Raw genomic sequence first — 23720 nt, 5'->3', positions numbered from 1 at the left:
CAGCAGGAAGCTCTATGCAGAAGCCTACTGAACCAGAAGCTGAGCACAGCACCGCAAATTCACAGATGACTGCACTTGTTAAAACCTTGCAAAACACGAAAACAATTGTCAACCATGAAGACACGCTTGAGGTATGGCATTGCGATGAACATCACAGCAGTCAAAGAATTCTGCTGGTGTTGTATAGAATTTATTACTCTGTGAGATGAAAATGTGTGTTGACAATAGCAGAAAATTGCCTTCCATAAGTGCTGTAAATACAGATGGTTTGCAATGCAGTATTTTTCTCAGTTCAGATGATATTAAGTAAAAGTCGAGATAGCTAATAAAAATTTCATAATGAAAGATATATGCATTTAAAGAAAAATAAATTCGATTAAAAGTTGACTTGAGTATCAGACTTTGAAAAGACTCAGGTAGAATTTTCCAGGTTTTGCGTGATTGTCAGTTCTTTATTAAATAACCAGTTTTAATTGTCACTGAAATGGCAAAACATCTGATTAGTGGGAGCAATCAAAACTAGTATGTCAAAGGGACTCTGCACATTCATTTCAAATGAAAAGAGAGAGATAGATTTGAAATTATGTATTCCTTTGTGTTTATTAGTGAGCTGTCATGAATATGACTTAATTGTATTTACCTCTTACGAGGAAGTGAGAGATTTTAAAGTTCTTTGTATGTCTCTCTGACAGATACCAGGCATTCATTTATTTAGGCTATGTCAGTGACAAATTGTCTTTATAACAAATGTCGGAACTTGTCACTTTGTCAGTTACCACTCACAACCTATAAAATCTTTTTCAGTTTCAAAAGTAGATTATTTTTGCTTGTGTTGTGTAAGCAGCAGAACATGCATATATCATACTTCTGCTTCAGAGACTTTATGACAAACAGTTGTGACTGTTGCTGGCTATTTCCCCACTAGCGTGCTCCTGCTTCTGTATGCTTCCTGAAAATAATAGTTTTGACATTTTTCTTTAGTTTAAAAACATAATTTTGGAAAATCGTATTAGTTGTCTAACAATAGTGACAGCAATTCTTTGTACCTGGCTGTATGCCAGTAAGTGAATGAGGCAGCACTGGATAGTCCATCAGGGATAGGGAATTCCTTACTTCCACCTAATAACTTGCTAGTAACTATGGCAGTTGAATCCAGATATTTAAACTTGGCATGCATGTAAGTTTTTCATTTCAGCATTAAATACACTTGTGCATGTCATGTTCAAGAGAAAATGCAATGTGGTAGAGGCAGTGAAGAGATTGTCTTCTCAGACTGCAGAGATAAACAAATCAATTTATGTTTTTTATTTTTAATGAAGACTACCACAGCTTGTTTGCTACCTTTCAGCCAGGTTTGTCCTCTCTGCAGTCCAAAGAACTGGCCTGATGGTTAGTATGGTGGGAAAGATGGTGCTCCAGTAGGTTCCAGACATTAAATGTTGTCAAGCTTATAAGAAGAGTTGAACATTGACAGGCTGGTTTTGCCATTTGTAACAGGAAGCACATTTGCTAGAAAGAAATTTTCCCTTTAGGGAAGGAATTTTTTTTAATTCCTTCAAAATATTATTAGAAATGGTTGTTTTTTGAAGATGATACAATATAGGGCTGGGAGTAGAATACTAAATCAGTTGCATGGCTGCTCTTGCAGCAGTTTATCAGTTCATCTCTTTAAGTGCACTGAGCTCCATCTTATGGTTAGGAACTAGTGATTTCTAGCTTAAATATATTCAGCATCACTTTATTCCTCTGTCGTTGTTCTTGAAGTTCAATAACTTCTTGCTTTTGGAATTTACCCACAGCGTAAATTAAAAGATATAAACTGAAGCTACACTTGCTCTTTTTTTTGCTAGACCAGAAAGGTGAGGCTCATTCAGTCTTTCCTCGCGTAGCTTCCCATTCTTAAGATTATCTTGATCGTGCTATTTCATTTTGAGCTCTTTTCTGCAAAACCAATACCCATCTAGTTAGTTTGAGGTGTTTGTTGGTTCAATGATAATGGTCTAGCTTGAACTCAACTGGAGGTCCTCTCCAACAGTGGAACAGAGGCTGCATCTGCTTCCTCCAAGTAGGTTTTTGCGGATGACATCAGTTGAGTGTTATTCCCATGGAGTTCATCATTGACAATGCAAATCTGCATTTGCTGCTGCTTAAAGATAATCAGTGACAAACATTACTAAATTCAGTTGAGTTGAACTACAAATACACTACATTGTTGTTACATTGCTTTTTTTTTTCCTTTTGCATGTTCAGAGGGTGACAATTTAGATACCATTTACTTAATATTTAAGCAGTTCTTTAAAATTCACAGCATAAAGCTATTTTTCCTTTAGCAGGAGTCCGAAGAACTGTCCTCTGATGAAGAGATGAAAATGGCAGAAATGCGACCACCACTGATAGAAACTTCCATAAATCAACCAAAAGTGGTAGCTCTTAGCAACAACAAAAAAGGTTAGATACCATAAAGAGCGGTAGAAGTATTGTGTGGTTCTGATAATTTCTCAACTCAGAGTGGCTAGTTTTGTGGTGGGTTTGCTGTTCATTTTTTTTATTGTGTAAAAGTAAATATATTTTCTATATTTGGGGTTTTTTTTTAAAAAAAAAAGATGTTCAATTCTCTAGTCAAGCAATGAAAGCAGAAGAAAACTGCAGTAACTTACACTTGAGTTTGTGGTAGAAGAAGCTATGTTGACATCCTGATTTCTTGATTCTTGTAATCAGTTTAAAAGCAGAGGGAGAAAGAAGTTGCATGTGTTTTGGGGGACTGCTAGTTTGAGCAGACTCATATAATATGCTCGAGAAAAGCAGTATTTACCTTGGAATTAATATGTATTTCCCTGCTACCTCATGCTTTGTGGATTATTGCTGCTGTAGGCAACCATGGCACTTGATTAAATTTCTCAGGGTTTAAGAATATACTTATCTTGTGGTAAGTCTTTCTCTAGAGTAACTTTACTCTTTTTATTTTTCTTCTTTCCACCAGCAGGAAACTTCAGAACATTGGTTTTGTTACCTAATTTTTAAATTCTCTGAAAGATAATTTTGATCTGGGTAACCATTTAATTAAGAGTAAGGAATGATGTAAAATTCAGAGAAAACATAATTTCAAAGCTTAAAAACAAACTGCATTTTGCTTCATGTCATATCCTAGTCCAGTACTATCTTGGACAAAGGGCCATTAGATGTAGATGTTGAAGATTTAGTGGGGATGAAGGAAAACTATATGAGGGTAGCAGGAAGAGTCTGCTGGAGATCATATGTAGGTGAAAAAATTGATGTTTATCCATGCTTTTTCTAGGTTTTTCTGCCTGATTCAAGTACTAAATCAAAACTTTCTTGCCACTGTAGATAGACATTGGTTTCCCAATGTGCTTTTGGCACCTCTAATTGTATCTTGAAGCAAATTTTTTTTTTTACATGAAAATCCTAGCTAGTTTGAAGTCCTGCAGAGAAATAATTTTTATATGTGGTGCCCAGCAATAGAACAAGAACTAATGGGTTTAAGTTAGAAAATAGGAAGTTCCACCTCAACATGAGGAGAAACTTCTTTACTGTGAGGGTGACAGAGCCCTGGCACAGGCTGCCCAGAGAGGCTGTGGAGTCTCCTTCTCTGGAGACATGTAAAACCCACCTGGATGCGTTCCTGTGTGGCTGCCCTAGGGGATCCTGCTCTGGCAGGGGGGTTGGACTAGATGATCTCTAGAGGTCCCTTCCAACCCTGAACATTCTATGATTCTGTGGATGTAGCATGTAAGTATGCGTGTGTTATGCAATAACTGAGGCACACAGGTGTAAATTACTCTGAAAATGTTATCCTGAGTGATCTGCAAAGCATGGGAATGCATCGTATTCCAACTCTGCAGAAGAACAGTTTTCTTTTCTTTTTTTAGATATATGAAACTATCCAGAGTTTATCCACTGATAGAGGTCTTTTCAGAGTGCTTGGTCTAATAAATAGCTATTTAATGATGATACAATGTTGAAAATCAGGAACTGTGTACACTTTCAAAATCCTGCATGTGAAGCAGTGTACTTCATTAGGGGCTAATAAAGTGTGATTTGATAGTTATTTTTAGGAAGTATATAATGCAGCACTAGATTATGTGAAGGACATGGAATAAAGCCACAAGTTAAATTTTGTTAACAGGTGAGAGCTGTTTACATAGAGCCAAATATTTAAAAAATAGGAACTATTGCCAATGGTCTTTTGTAAGTTTAAATGAAGTTTGCAACTACATTTTACTTTCTACCAGTAAGAATTACTGAAAAACAAGAGGCAATTTCTAAATATTGTAAAATGCACACAGTAAATATCTATTAAACAGATGTATATCAGTAACTATATCGGCAAATTTGTATTTCAGATGATTCAAAAGATGCTGATTCCTTATCAGATGAAGCTACCCACAATAGCAATCAAAATAACAGCAACTGTTCCTCTCCTTCTCGAATGTCAGATTCTGTTTCCTTAAATACTGATAGTAGCCAAGATATCTCTCTCTGTTCTCCAGATAAAGAAACACATGCTGCTGTTTTATCCAAGATCAGGTTTGTAAGATACTGTATGCCACTTAGCACATATAGTAGGAAAATGTTATTTAATCTTTCATATTATGTGTCCATTCTTTTAATTCATTAATTTATCATTAATGGAACAATTTCAGTTTTAATGTTTTAAAGTTAGTAAATGTAACAGTTTGGGGTTTTTTTAAATGAAAGGACAATAAAATTCCGATGCTAGTTTTAGTATACAGGACATGGTTCCCATCTCTTTTAATAGTAGAGTATAATAGTTTTGTCCTTATAATTCATTATCTGTGCCAGGATACTTTTAATACACCACTTTAAAAGCTTTTATTTGCATAATTTTGAAGATCAATTTGATTACTAGGATGTCCATAAGAGGTTTTTAGAAACTTAACGAAGAATGGACGTACAGGTTGCTACTTGAGGTTTTAAATGCCCTTTTTTTTAAAAAAAAAAAGACAATAGAAACAAGATATTTGGCCAAAATTGTCATGGAACTTGCAAGTAATTGATAAAAAAAAAATTAAGTTATTGTCACTTAGTGTTTTTTGACAGTTTCAAACTGTCTTTAATAACTGCTGTTGAATTTAAAAGGATTTGTGAAATCAGATGATATAAATGTTGCCAGAATGAGCCTTCCAAATAATATATTTCTGTAATGGTACAACAGCAAATGATGTATCTGGTTGTATGTTGGTCTTTGTCCCGTTTTGTGTGCGCAGTATGGCTCTGTTTCATGTTAATGATTATTTTTTCTAAAACAGTTCTTAAAAGAATATGTTGGTTCCTTCGGGAATTTCTTTTAAGAGCTATCTTTTTTTTCCAGGCGAGAAGATGAAAATTTGAATAATCTTTTGCAAAATGGAGGTGAATTGAGCATTACAGTAGAAGAAAAAGTAAATGTGCAAGAGAAGGTTACCAATTTTTCTGAATATGAATTAAGCATTGAAGAAAGATTAGGCCTGATAGGAAAAGGTGTTGATCTAAGCACTCCTGTGGAGGAGTCTCACCAACTAGACCAAATAAACATGAATATCAATAAACTGGTTAGTGAAGAGGCAGTGCCAGTTCCTGTAGAAAGATTACAAATGCAAGAAATAGTTTCAGGAAAGGGCTTTTTGAATAACAACACAAAAGAAGAAAGTGAGCACTTAGAAAATGGAAATAAGTGTCCTATGAATAAAGTAAATGGACATCCTGAAGAAACAGTACAGTCTCCCAGTAAAGACAAACTAACAAGAAGCACTACAGTTGATGGTGATTCTGCTGATCTGTCTGTTTCAAGGAGCACTGAAGACTTGTCCCCACAGAGAAGCGGTCCTGTCATGAAATCTCACAGCATCACCAGTATGGACACTGGTGGTCTGAAAATCTATGATATTGTCAGTGAGAATGGATCTCAACAGTCAAACTCGGTGGTAAAATCAGCATCTGAAAGTGCAGATGGAAAAAACATAGTCCGAAGTAAATCCGCTACTCTTCTGTATGATCAGCCATTACAGGTTTTTCCTGGGTCATCATCATCATCTGATTTAGTGTCTTCTACAAAAACTGTGTTCAAGTTCGACTCAAATCACAATCCTGAAGGTGCTAACGTAGCGAGAGGATCAGTGGCAAGTGGCCCACAGATGTTATGTGCTCCCCAGTATAATATTCAGTACAGCAGCAGTGCAACAGCGAAAGACACCTTGTGGCCCCAGAAACAAAACACCCAAGTAGAACCAGGCAGCTTACCTCCTTCACGTCTGCTTAGGTCTGACAGCACAGACACCCCCAGTTATGTAAAGCATTCTGCCAATATGAATTTTTCCAATCATAACAATGTCCGGGCCAGCGCTGTGTATAACACGCATCAACGAATGGCTGGGAGACATATAGATGTGTGGGCTATTCCACCAAATGACAGACTGCTCCCAGGAGCAACCAGACACACTCTCCAAAGGCAGAGCAGTGTGTCTTCTACTACTTCTATAAATGTTGGGGATACTGGACCTGCAAGGCGGACTCAGGTGCCTGAAGGGGACTATTTAACTTACAGAGATCTGCATACAATGGCAAGAGCTCCACCAGTAATGTCTGGGCAACAGAGACCTCTTTCTGCCAGAACTTACAGCATTGATGGCCCAAATGTACCACGACCACAGAGTGCTCGGCCATCGGTGAATGAAATACCAGAAAGAACTATGTCAGTTAGTGACTTCAATTACTCGCGGACTAGCCCTTCAAAGAGGTCTAACCCAAGAGTTAGCTCTGAGCACTCTTTATTAGACCCTCCAGGAAAAAGTAAAGTCCCTCATGACTGGAGGGAACAGGTGCTGCGACATATTGAGGCTAAAAAGCTCGAAAAGGTAAAAATGATATTTTTTAAAATTTTCTCCCTTTCTGTTACTTGGATATAGAGTAAGTTATATACTCTCTGTTTTTAACTGCTTTTAATTACCAGTGAAAATGCACTTCTAATACTGCCTTAAGAGGGATAAGCAAGTTTTTGATGAATATCCAAAAAATAGTAGACTGTAAATGAACTTTTCCCCACAGAAACAAGTCCCTGTTGTTTTTACATTGCCAGTTTAGTCCCATTTCTTTAGAATATATTAAATAATTTTGCATTGACCTCCTGGTCTGCAAGGCCAGCTCTTGTAGGCCAAGTAATTTTTATTGTAGCATTGTATTTGTATTATACCAAAATATTCCCTTATACTTCATCTTTCTGTTATGCCTTTTCTTCTCATATTTCTTTAAGAATGGGAAAGAAAATCAGTAACATCTATTTGAAAGTATAACTTCAGTTACTAAAGAATTCAAACCCCATAATTAACATTGCCTCCAAGCCAATTGTCTTTTGAAGTTGGATATCTGACAGATTGCTGAATGAATATTTATTGCTGTGAGATGAGAACACTTAAAAAATCTTGTTCATTTCAGGAAATCACAGGAGATTTTGGTATAACTAGAGATGATGAACAGGATTCTTTATGTACTGTAAACGCTATCAAGAATTTGAGATGATCGGTAGAACTGAACAATTATATATCTTCAAAGAATTTGAGTAGACCCTGGAAGAGCATAGTCAATGCTGTCCAGCTAAACCAGTTTAAAATACCACCGTTAAATAACGGGTGGAATTGTGTCGCCTTGAAAGGGAAGTGAGTAAAGCAGGCAGAATACACTTTGATTATGCCAGCTAGATGGATTTTCTTTTTTAATGTATTTTGAAATAACATAGCTTGGCTTGTGATTATTACATTAAATACTCAAATTACGTTTCTTTAGCTATCACAGATATTAGAGATGGTTGGAAAAATTACTTCTACCTAATTTTTCTTTAGAAACCCAAATATTTGGAGCAAAGGGTTTGGTTTTGTTTGTTGTGTTACTGGTGTTGATAGAAAGGATTTTTTTAATTCAGCCTTCACAACAGCTGCACCTCTTCTTGTGATCCAGTCTGAGTCAGATGTAACACAAAATATTTGAAAGTTTTCACAGTACTGTGCTGTGTTGTGGGGGATCCTTTGTCCTACAAGGCAGTCACAAACCTCACCATGTTCCAACCCTAATAAAAGGCACATTCTGTGACCTTCCATTTTCCTGGATGCATATATCGATGCATATATCGATTGCCTGGTTTGGTTCCCTTTATATCTGTCTATACCTTTTATCGTGTTTTATATGTAAGCCCTATTTTTTGCTTCCTACTTGAGTAGTACGGAATACTGCTATTGAGATCTTAGCTGTGCATCTAATTTAACAGGTCTTAGAAGTCTGTTTTGTAGAAGTCTGTTTTTATGCATGTTTCTTTTGTTCTGGCCTTGAAGCGCTTTAAAGTAGCTTTTACTTAGCAATCTGGGACTTATTTATGGATTTAAAAGTGAATGCGTATATAATCGTCTGCTTTATATTCTCTGGGATGTGACTGACTTAAAAAGAAAAATCCAAACTGTGAAAAATATAGATATCATTCTATATGGCAAGTGACAAATATGATAATATGGAAATCTAGGAATTTACTGGGTATTTCTTTGTTCTTTTAAAATAATGGCTTTGATATTTCTGTTTGTAACTAAATATTAGCTGCAGGCAGAGGAAACTTAATCTATAAAACAGACTTCTGAAATGTTTTGAAGTCTGAAAAAACAATCAGTAATTACAGAACTCATTTGAGGAACAAGTTCAATTACAGAGCGCATTTAAGGACCATTTTTTGGAAATTGCTCTGACAAAGCTCTCAGGGATTTAAATGCCTTTTTTTTAAAGCATAAAACACAACATTGACAAAAACAGGTATACAAAATTAATCTCTATGGTGAATATTTAATTTATATCTTCTTGGTGTGAGTATTTACAACAGTATGAGTTAATAATATTACCTTTGCTCTGACACTCCTATTATTGATTCTTATCACATTATTATTTCTATGCTCTGCTTATTAGAATATTAATAGAGTGTAGTATGTTTTGGGGGGTTGGTTTTGTTGTGGGTTTGGTTGGAGGTTTTTTTGGTTTTATTTTTCCTTGGGTAAGCTCCTGAAGTACTTCTTTATTTAGATTTTATAAAATTTAGTAACCAGAGGGAGAGATGGAGAGAGATGTGAACACTTTCAAATGAACAGTGTCTGTTTGTTGGAAGAAATTGGAGAAGCTAGATGTTGTTTTATTTATTACTACTTTTTGCCTGATATAGGTAGGAAGACAAAATTTTTAATAGTTTAATTTTCATGAGCAGAGAGGCAGGTTAGTTTTAAGTTGAGCAAAAATGATTAATAATAGATTCCAACCAAATAACCAGCATTTGTAATCCCTTTAACAAGCTGTGAAGGGGCATATGCTGATCCACTAGAATTATCCATCTGATTCATGGAGAGTGAAAACAGTTCATGAGACCATTTGTAAACAGAAGTTTTGCATATATTTAGGAGAAGCAATCTGCTTACCTGATGCAAAGCACGTTTTATTATGAGATAGAGAAAAAGAGCTTATTTAAATGTCAAGCTGCTCTCTAGTGGTTATGTAAGTAAGTTGTTGGAAAGCATGCAGTCAATTCTGCCTCAGCCTCATAAATTTAGTGCACAGGTGAGTTTTTAAGAACACTGATATTTTTCAGCATATTTCCTTTTTGAGTGTAACTTGCCAATTTTACTACCTGATTTCAAGCAGTAGTCTTCTATAGTAGTCGTGTTGAAATTTTTCATTTAGGAATTTAAACTAAAATACTGCCTTTGTAAAAACACTAATGTCACACAGAGAAATATCTCATCCATAAGTTGCAATAGAAAATATTTGCAACAGTTATCTGCAAATATGTATTATATTTCTATGTGCTGAGTAGGCCGAAACAGTTACTGAGCCTGAATCTGTCCTTTCCTCACATATGTGTAGTTTCTTTTTTTGTTGTGGATCTCTTGGGAGTTCATCAGGTGCATGTTCACTTTTAATTCCAATTTCACTTAGAACTGAGTCCTCTATTTTTTTAATCTACTTTATCTACTATTTAAAATGACAGAGCTTTCAGTAGGGGTTATGAAGTTTGATTCCTACTTTGCAATTCAGAAATCAGAACGGGTGGTTTTATTCTCTGAGTTTCCAGTCTGCTGTGCTTTATTAGAAGGAAAAGGTCCAAGTATTTCAGTATTGAAGTAGAATGGCAGTTATAGTCTAAGTTTGAAAGTTTTTCTTGAATTATTTTTTACACTACATACGTAATATGCAAAAACTATTTTTGTAGCCTCCAATTTTCTCTAAGCTAAGCTTGCTTTAACATGTCAAGGAAAGTAACTTCAGTGTGTCTGTGCATATATAATATCGAGTATTTATGTGCTATAAGATCATAACCCAAAGAACATTTTGGCACCCATAAATTAGAGAAAAGCTATCCATTCAGTAGTTGTTAGTTTTAAATTTTTATTTTTTAAAAATTTTTCCATTTTGAGTGGACTACTGAACCATTGATGTGTTGTAGCAATACTTTGTGGAGTTCAGAAGTCAATGCATCACATTTCAAAAGGAATAAAATTCTTGTGTATTTGGAATGTAAAAAAAAAAAAAATTGGACCCTACAAACGTTTTATGACAGTGGAATTTTATTTATATGTAATTTTTACATATGTCACTTTGCAATAGGAATGCTGTTCTGTATTGAAGATAACTTTTTTGCAGGATCAGATACCTAAATTCATGCCCTCTCCTCTCTTGTGACTGAAGAACACTTTCATAATGTTTAAGTTCTTCTTTAGAATTCTATCGGATTTCAAACAAAGCTGCTTTTTTTTTTTCTTGAGTGCTTTTATTCCAAAAGACTTAAAGCATTTAAGGCATTTCAAGTGTTACAGAATACCTTGAGTAAACTTTCTCTAAATAGTCTTACATAATCAAGGTGAGAATGAAGAGCCAAAGGATTTCTAGACATTTAATGTAGTCTCAAAGGATAACTTAAGTCCACCTTTAGCTGGCAGTTGATTCTGAGAACTGTTAAGTAAATAAATAAATTAAAAGGCTAATACTTAGGCTTAGCAGTATAGTTGCCATTTAAGGATATTACATGATACATAGAATATAGAGTCTTGTTTCCTGCAAATATTTGAACTTTATTAGTTCCTGTTCCATACCAAGATTTCATGGATTGTCATGACAGACTCTAGCCACTCTTAAAATGTCAATAGTATTATCCAATATAAATTCTCATAAGTAAATTCCATTGCTTATTGTCTTGCACCTAAGTAAATGTATTAAGGCACTTCAAGTTCCAAAAGACGCTCTTGAAATCTGAAACTATTGATTCTCTTGTAAGCTGCAGAATGGAAAATATGTTCTAACTCTTTAGCATTCAGAAAGAATGTAATTAAGCTGCCTGCATCTAAACTGATTCTATTAGAGGCTGATTTTGACTACAAATTGTGATTTATATGCTGAGTTACTTCTTCTTTTTTTTTTTTTTTTTTTTTTTACTTTGTACATAGCCATTATTTATTGATATACTGTAGGTTTTAAGTTGTTCTTCATGGTTAAATGACTGATTTCTAGTAAACTTAGCTTTCACAAAAATGTAGTGGAACACACAGCATGTATATTTGTTAGTCGATACCAGTCAGGGTAACTGAAATGAGATCTCTCAAACCTCAAATATTTGACTTATTTTCCAGGCCATTATGTCCTAAGACACTGTAGCAAGTCAGGTGGTCAATGAAATTAGTACTTATATTAACATTCACATTTAATCTGAAGTTTAGACAATACATTTAATCCATATTTAATTTGCAATAAATTTGAATAAAAATCTGGGGCTTTAATGGTATCTGCATATTCAGATTTCCAAAAGTGTCTTCTCTGGTGCAGCAGTCTTCAGGAGTCTTTGTTGCTTCTGATATTGAGAAGCAAAATCAAAAGGAATACTGTTCACACTCTGAATGCCTTGGTTTCTCTCTTCCCAGCTAAAAATAGGTAGAAGAAAAGTACTTCCTAGATTTGTCCCTAGGAAACTCTTTTAGTGTTGAGACACTGCCCCATGTAGAAAAGGAGAAGAATAATGTTTGCTGTTCTTCTTATGTCTTCCCGACATCAATTGCACAATCATTTTTTTGTGCTTAGGAAAATGTCTCTACCAAGAAGGAGATGTTACAAAGCATTGACTAAAACTACTTTCAGGCTACATTGTAGGCTTCACGCGGAAGCTCACTAAACTGAGTGAACTGAAATCTTACTTCCTGATGAACAGTTTCGTGCCTCTACAAATTTTAGGGAATTTCTTTCTCCTGTTGGAGATATATTTTAAACTCTAAATACAAATGTGGGTTTAGTTTGTCACTATTTATTGGCCATCTGTTTGGGTCCTTCTAAGGGAAGAGTGAATCTAGTGGATTTAGAGGTCTTTAGAGGAAGATGGAGACACATTCAGAAAATAACTTTCTAGTCTCACTACTCATTCCTTCTATTTTTATCTGTCTTTTTGCCACTTAGATAAGATTGAGACATGTAGGAGTCTCCGAGAGAAGCTTTCTTTAAGGAGACTTCAGGGAGTTGCCTGAACAAGTGGAGGGAGAAAGCTACCTGCCTAATTATAGATATTATTTTGAGAAGACTTATAAGAAGATGCTCTGAGGCACTAAGAAGCTAAGGAAAACTGGCTTTGACAGTTTCATCTGGATCTTTGGCCTCCAGTGTAGAGGAGTCATAAACTCAGACTGAAAGAGAGATTTAAATGCTGTGTATTTCCTTTGCAAGAGGTGGAAAGCCTCTGGAGACTTGTCTGGAAGCTCAGAAAATCCATTGGCCAGAGAAAGCATAGCTGTAGAAGAAGAGCATAAAGAAAACTCACTGTGCCATTGAGTGAGAGGTTATCCAAGAGCTTTGGCCAAGAAAAGCTAAATATTGTTAGTAAATACTGTTTTCCAAGGGAGTTTCCAATGACTCTGCTATCAGAACATCTGGGGGGAGTATGGTTATGTAGAGGAATATGATTTGGGTTATTAAGCTAATTTTATTTTCACAAGATAAAGTATCGAGAAGCAAATGTCTGCCTGAGAACTAGTGACTGTTTTCGTAATCAGGTTAGTATATGTAGTCAACAGTCAAACACCAAAATGTATTTATTAATATAAGAGTTTTTGCAATATCTTAGTCAAAAGATACATGTTTTGAACTTTTTTTTCCTAACTTGGAAAAATTAGAAACTTTGTTTTTAAAAAAACCAACTTTGAATTTCGTGTGGTTTGATGATTTGTGGTATATCTGTTACTATATTTTTTTATGGGTCTTTTTCACTTTATCAGGATAGGACTGTAAGGTTTCTTTTGAGCCTTTTTTCTTTGAGATCATTGACGTTCTTGAATGAAGTGTTACTAAAATGCATTGCCAAATTTAACAGCATTGCAATAGCAAGAAAAAAACAGTTGAACAAGAAATCACTGTATGTACGGGTCATAGGAGGGAGAAATGATACAAAATAATAACTGTTAATTAGATGATTTCCCACAGGTGTTTATCTTGACTGTCAGCTTCTCTTCCTACAACATATTTGATATGTTGCAAATTTAATGATTTTGATAAATTTTGATAAACTGTGCACCTTTGTTTTTTGCAGACACGTGAACATTTGAATTACTTTATTTACATGTAATTCTGCATGTTAATTGCTGATTGCATGCTGATTTACAGTAAATAAAGGTAATAGAGGTCACTGAGTTGTGTTTTATACATCACAGTGGTACTGTTCTTGCATGGTTTTTATCTTGCATGACAATGGAATACGTTTGTATTAGTCTATGTATAACATGTCTCGTGGTTTATGCATGCTGCACTAATCTCTGTGTTAAATCTGTCCCCTCTTTATTCAGAGCATGCTGTCTAGGTCCTTTAATTCCAATTATGCTGCAGTTAGCAGCTTTCACTATGGCAGCTCTAGGGATCTGCATGGCAGCCAGGGTAGTGTTGCCTTGAGTGTTGCAGACGGAAGAGGTTCTGGTGTGCACATTGTTCGAGTGAGTACCTACAGGAGGCTATTGCAATATATAGAGGGGGAAAAAATAAACTGAGTGATGTCCTTAAGCTCATGGAGTTATCTGTTTTCCTACGGGCAGTCCTTTCAATGAAAATAATATAATTCATGTGCTGGATTTTTTTAATTGGCATTAAATTAAATACTGTGCCTTCACTTCATATGCCTTAAAACTTATTGCAAGGCTTTTTAATTTGATGCCATGAAATTGAGCTCTTTGGTTTTTTATAGATAGTTGAACATACATAAATCTGTCTAGTTGCATTGTATATATGTGAACAAAAGATTACCATTCTAAATTTAACCTAGGTTTATAAAGGTTTGAACAAAATCTTATTATGCTTTTTCCTCCCCCAAACAAATTCTGTTGACATAAACTGTATTGTAAGATACTGTAGGCATTCAAGAAAATTAGTATTTTAGTTTGTATGAAAATGTGAGGAAGTGACTCTTTAACTCTGAGCATCCTGAGCAATGTTATGATATCCATAGTGAGGATAAAGTCAACAGAAGACTTATGTTAACCATATGAATTTTTGAACAGGCAGCCCTTAGTGTTTGTTGACTTTTCTTATCCATTCACTGGTGATCTAAGATATCTCTGCAGTTGCTAGTTTTTCTAAATATCGATCAGTATTTTATGGGTGTGGTATATTAGCTACTAAGATTTTCTATGTAAACAAAGTACTAGTTAAAGAAGATAAAGAACGATAAGTTCCTTTAAATGTTTTATTCTGAGCTTCTTATGAGAATTTCTTGGTTTGAATCACATGAAGACAGTTGTCTTTACTGCTTCATTCTGTTTAAAGCATCCCCAGGCTTCTACTCCAGGAGACCAATGCCAGGATGAAGTGTTCATTTCAGGACAGCAGAATTATTCATCTGCCACAATTAGTCTCAAAGATGTTCCTCCGGACAGCATGAAGAAGATGACTGTGCAGGTAATTATCTACATGACACCATGGATAGGGTGTGGATTTGGGTTTTTTTATTAATAGAAGAAATGTATGTTGGCATAGCGGTTGGAACTGGGACTTCTTTAAAATGTAATACCCAGGTATTGAAGGTGACATAAATGAAGTAACATCCTCTTTTTGGAAGACAAAATGGTGAACTGTAAGAATTGGTATAGTTCTCATTTTTCTTCAGCAGGGGCTTTGAAAGAAGAAATTTACAGCAAAAGATGTAATTGCAAGTGGGAATTGGAATATGACAGATGATTTCAAGAAGGCAATCTGAAGCTAATTAAACCTTTTAAAGAGCAAACTTGAAATCTGTTGTGATGAAATTGTGATGATAAATGAGAATTTGTAGGAGACATTCTGTATTCATCTCAAAGGACCATATATATAGGCAGGATTTACTACAAAGAAACTAAATGGTTGCTTGTACAGTATTACAATGCAGCAATTGATTTTCTTGTTATAACTTCAGTAATTTCAGTTGCATGTCTACCGACATTGCATATTGGGAATTTGCATAGCAATTGATACATGTTGCCTGTGTAAACTGCCTCTGGCAGTGTGACAAGAAGTAGTTTCATGCTTTAGGTTTTCAGAAGAGGCATGTAAGCTGAATACATGTAAGCTGAAAATATATATATAGATGTGTGTATATATATATATGTATATATACACACCATTTCTTAGAATTGTTTTGACATAAAAAACTCAACAGAATAGATATGTGTCCATTCACTTAGCATGGTTAAAGGTTGAAATTTGCATGCTTAGTTATTTATGATATTGAGGGAGAGGGAATATTTTAATACCCTTCTACCCTATAACTAACTATGGCAGCAGAAAAAGCCTGTAGCTCAAGCCTGTAGCATTTTTGGAATGTGGCAATCATACAGACGGATGAGTGACTACTTAGGCTGGGTAAGAGCATGATGCATGTGGGCGAGGAAGTAAGTGGCTGCCTATCTCAACACAGAGCTGCAGACCTGAACAGCAGCTCTAAGGCTTAACTCAGAAACGTCATCTCTAGTGTCATTCCTAGTGACATGGTTTGAATGCAGTGTACGTCCTGGCAGTTGTGCACTTTACTGCTGTTAGTCATTGTTATACCTATCAAATCAGTGGCAGATGAGTTAAATATTACCTTGCTAACATTCCAGTAACATTTATTGGAAATGTCGTTACAGTTTTGATATTAAACTCTTGAGCTTGTATGTGAATTTGCGCAGAAGGTTTTTGGTTTTTTTTGTGAATTGGTCACCAAAAGATCCTTGGAGAGCATATAATTTCTGTCTGCTAGCTGTGTGGGATTTTTATTTTGTGTATGATCTACTAGGAATTTCTACACAATCTCTGAATTTTATGCAGTAAAATTGCACACTATAAAGGTACTAATCGAGTGTAATACTGTCAGTTGCACTGCTAGAAAATAATTGCTTGGAAAAACTCGGTGGAGGAAGTGCTAAAAGCAAGAATTGTGTAGTGTGTTCCAGTTGGTTTTCATTTTTGTTATCAGTAGGTCAGACCTTATGACTATAAATAAAATTGAGTATAATTGTACATGATCCAGAAGAGTGGTTCAGTAGTGTTCCTAAAATTAAAAGCAGTCAAGTATGTGAAATACTGAAATAATAAAGGTGCAATTGAGGGTTCTGTTTATAAAATGCATGACATTAATACTCAATGTTTTATTCAGATACCTTTGACAAATGGACAAATGTGCCAGCCTCAGAGACCTCAGGCAAGCTACAGCCAAGTCCATCATCTTCCTCCTCAATCGTCAGTAGCAAGACATCCATCTAGAGAGCAATTAATTGATTATCTGATGCTGAAAGTTGCCCACCAACCTCCCTATACCCAGTCCCAGTGTTCTCCCAGACAAAGCCATGAGTTGGCAAAGCAAGAGGTAAGGATGAAATCTAACTTGATGATAGGACATCTGTATGTCTCTGGCAGTGAATTGTTCATTTGTTTTCATTTATTTCCATTTCAGTGTAGATGATGACAGAAGTCATACAGGAATTTATTTCCATCAGAAGACAGCATTATCTCAGTGCAGTTCTACTACTGAAATCACATGTTCCTTCTAGTTTTGAGCTCTTTTTACTTTTTGAGAGAGAAATGTGGTAGCTTTTTAAGAGAATATACCAGAAACTTAACCTTGCATCTTTTATTCAAAGCTAGACATTTACTTTTCAACTACATTTACTGATCACCAACTCATTACTTATCTAGTAGTACAGCTCTGAGTATACTTTGCATCTATTCATTGCTGTCAGAATGGTTCAAAAACCTGCAAATGTAGAAATGTGCATCTATAAACAAAAAACAGGATAAAAAAGAAGTGTGAGCCTCTGATGTATGCCTGATAATTATTAGTTTTATGTATGATAGAGAGGTGTGGGTAAGAATTTCTTATACAATTTAATAGCACTTTGATCATAGCGACCTTCCTTCTGCTCCTGGATACAGAGTGTTTATTCTGTATCATTTCAGGAGTTTTGAGAAAATAGTGACAACCATTTTTTATGTGCTAGAATGAGAATGTCCACTTCTGTATAAAATGAATTTTCTAGTCAACTATTTTGGCAAGAGAAAGGGGAAACAGTGCTGGCTACGTAGAACTTAGACTGGAAGTAGGAATGAGGTTTGATTTTTAAAATTCACCTAGAGGTGGCAAAGTAGTAAGAGGAACAGTTTCTTTAATTGAAACGTGTATTTGCTTGGGGCATTAAATTCATTTACCTAATATCAAAATATCTCTGAATTTAAAACCCACGTGAACTATGATTATAATAATAGTGATACTGGAGTAAAACATATACAATAATTCATGATATGTTGTATTGGTTATTTTGTTCTGAACTAATGAGATACAATATTCTGTTGAACTGTGATAAATGCTTTGAGGGTTTTTTTCTTTTTAAAGCTTTTGTTCACCTGAATTCTTAGTAATAATTTCATTACATAGCTTTGAATGCAGAATTGCAGACAGCTTATCTAACTCTGGTTGTAACTACTTAGATTCGAGTGAGAATTGACAAGGATCCAGAACTTGGATTTAGTATATCAGGAGGAGTTGGTGGTAGAGGGAATCCATTCAGACCTGAAGATGATGTGAGTATTTTGTACTAATACATCTTAAAATCATTTTAATTATAATGTTTCTAGCACAAGGAGAAAAAAGAAGTATGTGTATCCCCCAAACCACTGAACTCCAGAACTGGAGGGGAAAAAGCTGGGGACAAAAGATGTGAAAAATCAAGGTGGTAGGTGACCACAGGGGTCACGCAGCAATAGCACAAATACAGGCTGGGCGGTAAGCGAATTGAGAGCAGTGCTACAGAGAAAGACCTGAGGGTGTCGGTGGATGAAAAACTGAATATGAGCCAGTTATGCAAGCTCACAGCCTGAAAGGCCAATCGCATCCTGGGCTGCATCAGGAGCAGAGTGGCCGGCAGGCTGAGGGAGGTGATTCTCCCTCTCTGCTCTAGTGAGACCCCACCTGCAGTGCTGTGTCTGGCTGTGCAGCCCTCAGCACAAGATGGAAATGGAGTTGCTGAAGAGTCCAGAGGAGGGAGACAAAAATTATTGAAGTGCTGGAGCACCTTTCCTACACGGATGGTCTGAGGGAGTTGGAGTTTTCAGTCTGGAGAAGAGAAGGCTCTGCAGAGACCTTATAGTGGCCTTCCAGTATTTGAAGGGGGCATACAGGAAAGCTAGGCAGGGACTGTTTAGAAGGATGTGTAGCAACAGGATGAGGGGTAATGGTTTCATGCTGAAAGGGGGTACATTTATACAGAAATTAGGAAGAAACTTTCTACAGTGAGGTGGTGAAGCACTGGAAAAGGTTGTCCAGAGATGCTGTGGAAGGCCTTCCCTGAAAGTGTTCAAGGCCAGGCTGGATGGGGCTTTGAGCAACCTGATCTAGTGGGAGGTGTTCCTGCCCATAGCAAGGAAGTTGGAGCTAGATGGTCTTTAAGGTCCCTTCCGACTTAGACTGTTCTATGATACTAGCAGAGCGGGTCTTGCAGTTCTAGGTATCAGTCAACAGATTTGAGATGGTGAATTATGGAGCTTACAGTTAGGAAGCCTCTTTTAAGAGAACATGATTTAGTTTACAGCCTTTGTTCTGGCTGTAGATAATTCATCTTGACGTAGACGTGCCAAATTAAACAGAGGCAGATCAGAATTTGCCCTTCAATACTCTTCTTTAAAGGCAACTCTTCTGAATTTCACATCAGAAAAGGAAAGTAGTCATAGAAGCTGATGGACCTGTGGAATAATGTTGCATTCTCCTCTACTTAGGATGGAAAATTGAAAAAATGTTTTGAATTATGTCTGTTTCGTTCTACCCTGCTATTCCTGAAATGAGTTGTCACAAACATTCTCCACCTCTGTTTTTCAAGGGTATATTTGTAACCAGAGTGCAACCAGAAGGACCAGCATCTAAGCTGTTGCAGCCTGGAGATAAAATAATTCAGGTAATGTGGTCATCTGATTAACTAGTCTATGCAATGTAATATAATTTTTAGTTTGCAACCTTTCTAAGAGCAGAATGTTTAATTTTTAGATAGATTACCACTATCCTTTCCAGAAGCGGTTCCAGTATTCTTCCACCTAACATTAGGACAGGTGATACAGGCTGAAGTATTAATCATTTGGATTGTTTTTTCAAACTGTGAGCATTTTTCACTCTTTCGAAAACAAAAAAACCCGAAACAGTTCCAATGTTGTTATTCAGCAGGGAACATGAGCATTAGGCTTTGCCACCATTACTTGACTTGTGGGGATTCACAATGCAGTGTTCTGAATAACGTGTTGCCTCTACACCAGCAGTTGCCCCTCATAGCCCCTCTCAACAGCTGCCCCTTGCTGTTGCATCCCTTTCAGTCCTGCAGTTCCTGCCAGCCTTTGCCACCTCTCCCTTGGCCGAGAGGCTGGACCTGCCTAAGTGCTGGTAGAAGCTGTCTCTGTGCTGACTGATGCTCGGCTGGTCACAGCGTGTACCCCCCCAGCCGCCACAGGCAAGCCAAGAAGGTTGCTTCAGGAGTCGTGGCTTCTGGGCTGCAGCCCTGCAAGTTCTTTTCTGTAGGAAGTTGGTACCTTTCAGGCCTCTTCTGCATCAAGTTTGTTTGAGGTTGTCTAATGAGCTCATAAGCTATTTGAGGAGGGGTCAGTGAAACAGACTGGGATGATATAAGCCTTACTTACTTAGGGAAGCAGGCTAACAGGACATTTGAACAGTGCTGCAGCCACCCTTGAAGTTTCAGAACTTGTTAAAAATCATTATCCAACACATCACTTATTTGGCTTTTTTTTGAGTATGGTAAGAAATTCTGTCCTTGTTCTTCCTCACTGGGGTGAGAGAGGCTCTAGTTCTTTTACTGATGTGGATGGCTTCAACTTCATTTCTAGCGAAGTTTCCTTTTTGGCACTGCTTGTGTTTTGTTTTTTGTTGAATGAGAAATCCATAGTTTGTAAAAGACTTGTAGGAGAAGTTGAATTTGCATGCAGGCTGTTTCATTTCTCATAACTAAGAATACTTTTTTTTGCATAATGACACAGTTCTTTCTATCTGTGATGATCCCAGAGACAATGTAACAGTAACAGTCTTGTTGCTGCTTAGACGACTGCTGCAGGTTTTGACTGAATGTGATCTCTGCCAGTATGACTTTGCTATGCTTGCTTTTGCAGCATTCTCTGTAAAACATGCAGTAGGTATGCATATTACAATGTGTGTCTAATAAAGATACTCTACATGAGCAATGACTAGGTAATTGCATATAAGTCTTAAGATACTGTTGCATATTAGGTTAGGGCTAGGATAACCTGTACAGATGGTGGGTTGGAAGGGTTATTGCCACTTTTTCTCTCTGAACAGTCTAGATGTAAATACTCCTCTGCAGCCTTAGATTTAAAAAACTGCTGCCCTTACATCAGAGGGTTCAGCTGGTAGCAGCAGGAAGTGTTTGGTGATGGGATAAGGAACTGCAGCTCTAAAATGGCATAGCTGAGGCACAGAGCACATGGCCAGTTCTCTCTGTTGCCACTTAAGGGCCAGTAGTTCAGGGAGAAAGGCTGAGTTGCACAGCTGGAAGCTGTAACAGTTTAACCTGGATGAATCTGTCATTCTGCAAGATTTTACCACCCAAACTGAATATGAATTTGCAGTGGTACACCTGAAAAAGTTGAACTGTAGCCATGTTTTCCCTGTCTTTTTTGGGCTTCTTAGGCTTTCCTGTGTTTGCTAAGCCAAACCTGTCCCAAGAGTGACAGTGTTGTTTGAGGTCATGGGGAGATTCAAGCTAGGGTGATCTTGGGAGGTCTTACACACTAGTATGGCTCCCAATGCCATTAATGTTTTTTTGTTAAAGGCTTCAGTAGTTTTAACTTACCACAAATGACATTTCTCTTATTCTGATATTTGAACTGGGATTTATCATTTGTACTGCATTTGTGTTTTTTGGTGTCACTCCATTAAGGCTGATGAATTAGATTTCTGATGTTAATGGCTTAAAGTTCAGTTTTCTTTTGGCTATTTGCAAAATCTTTGGGTCAAAATTTTTTCCCAGACTGACACAGTAGTGTAATTTTTTGTAGCATGCAGGTATATATTCAGCTCACATCAACTATGTAATCTGCAAATCTGCAGTGTTTTATTTTCTATGTTCACATAGAATTTGATTATTTTAAAACTTAAAGCTTTAATAAACTAACGTGAAATAGGAGACGTTTCACTAACACTGCATATGAGACTGTCATTTTCAATTTTATATTTCTTTTTAGGCTAATGGATACAGCTTCATCAATATTGATCACGGACAAGCAGTATCATTGCTGAAGACTTTTCAGAATGCAGTGGAACTCATCATTGTGCGAGAAGTTTCTTCATAAATACTGTGGATTGAGGGGGAGAAGCCAGCAGGATTCATTGAAGGACTTATGGGAAACTGAATATTTTGCCTATTTTTATATGTGAAAGGAACTTGAAAAGAATTATGATCAAAATTTGTACAGGAAATACTGAACTTGTGGTTAAAGGGGAAAAAAAACACTGTATAGAACATACAGGAAATCATTTTGAAAATGCATATGGTGAATAAACTTGTTTTTAAGCATTATTGCAATCTAAGGATCACTCCTCCAAAAACAAACCTGTGGCTTTTTTTGTACAGATGGTAGGTTTATTTTTGGATAAATTCATACACATTACTAAACTTTGTGCAAGGCTTTGCGAAGCCTCAGCTGTAGCCAGTGGACAGATGGCAGGGCTGTCTGTCCTGTAGCTGTTTATTGCCTTTATTTTTATTCACCAGATACTAATGTGTTGTGCTAAAACCACTTCTGTAGATATGAACAGGGGATATGAAGTCTTGGTTTTGCTATGTGCACATTGTACTGGTGAATGGGTAGATGGAAGGAGGTGCTGGTTGGACAGAATAAAGGTCAGGTGAAACAATTATCTGCTATCTAAATCTGGAATTGGGAAAGAAGAAAATGTGGTTAGTTCTAGAGTGTACGTCTACCAATAGAAAATGCAATAAAAGCTTATGGTGTTTTTTAGGAAGACTGTAACTACAAATTTGTGATATTCTACAGGATTTGCTCTTACTGTAGTCATTGCACATTCATTTGCTGCATGCGGTTCATGTTTAGTTGGGCTTTCTTGCATACATATTTTTTTCAGCTGTACTGTGGAAATGTACCCAGAGGCTTTTCTCTGCTGTGGAAATCCCCAATTTTGTGCAAACAGTGATGCTTTTATCTTTATGGAAAGTACTCCATGGTAACCGTATAGATTTTAAAAGTGAAACTGAAATGGCCAGTTTTTAAGGTTGTTGCCTGTAATATACATTGAAACACACACAAAGTAAATGATGCAGGAAGGGTTATGAAAGACATCTTGATTTTTGTTTGCCCTCTGCATTGCCTTGTTAATCAAAAAGGAAGACATGCGCATGGAGCTAGGTAACCAAAGCAAGTTTGTGGAACTTTGAACAGTGATGGAGAATTGCTGTGGTGAGGTGGAGAGCAAAGGGAGTGAGTACTTAGAACCCACCAGATCGTAATGATATTTCTTAAAGGGCTGTTCCTACAGGTAACATTAAATGTGAACTAGACACTTCAGAGTCATTAAAGGGTTTCTAACTATATTAATGTAATAGTGATTTACCACAGGCTGCCTTTGTTCCTTATTACTGTATAAAATATTCAATTATGCTTCTATTAATTTTGTTTACCTGAATCATTAACTTTATTTTTCTCTTTCTCCTTTATAATTGAATAGAGGCTGCATAGTCTGCAGTGATAATTAATACACGGTTGTTATGGACCAGGGAAAAGTGCCATAGAAGACCAATAACTGTTTTTAATCAGGGCTAATGATTAGCCTGTCATTGGAGCAATATTCAGTAATTGTAGTTCATTTTCAATTGCATATAAGTTGGTAGTTTGAGACAGGTATAAGTTGCTTTCTTCAACCCATGTGTACAAAAGTAAATGCATTTAATAAAGCTGGCAAAAACACCAGCCTTCTTCACTTTGGGGATAATGAGGAGGAAGAGAGAGGAGTTATACATAGCTAGTGGTAGTAAACAGGCAGTACTTTTTAAATACGTGAACTCCAATATTGTTGCACTTCTTTCAAAGATGTTAACTGTTGCTTATTGTACTGTGTATAGTTCTAATAATATTAATTGAAACCCTTTAACAACTCTTTGTATATTAATTTTTTAGTTGATTTTCAG

The 23720-nt window shown here is 36.4% G+C and overlaps 1 protein-coding gene across 1 annotated transcript in view; it reads left to right on the top strand.

Moving 5' to 3' along the window:
* Positions 1–22456, top strand: part of ERBB2IP (erbb2 interacting protein) — a 61337-nt gene extending 38881 nt beyond the window's left edge. The window contains 9 exon segments of the mRNA XM_009871115.1: positions 11–131; positions 2334–2448; positions 4362–4545; positions 5351–6872; positions 13851–13994; positions 16667–16876; positions 17995–18087; positions 19380–19454; positions 21760–22456. Coding sequence (XP_009869417.1) covers positions 11–131; positions 2334–2448; positions 4362–4545; positions 5351–6872; positions 13851–13994; positions 16667–16876; positions 17995–18087; positions 19380–19454; positions 21760–21867 — 2572 coding nt within the window. The 3' untranslated portion in view covers positions 21868–22456.
* The last annotated feature ends 1264 nt before the right edge of the window (positions 22457–23720 follow it).

The sequence above is a fragment of the Apaloderma vittatum genome, unplaced genomic scaffold, assembly GCF_000703405.1.
Source record: "Apaloderma vittatum isolate BGI_N311 unplaced genomic scaffold, ASM70340v1 scaffold23010, whole genome shotgun sequence".
Classification (NCBI taxonomy): Eukaryota; Metazoa; Chordata; class Aves; order Trogoniformes; family Trogonidae; genus Apaloderma; species Apaloderma vittatum.
Note: the sequence above shows the minus strand (reverse complement) of the source record. Positions and strands in the feature narration are given on the sequence as shown.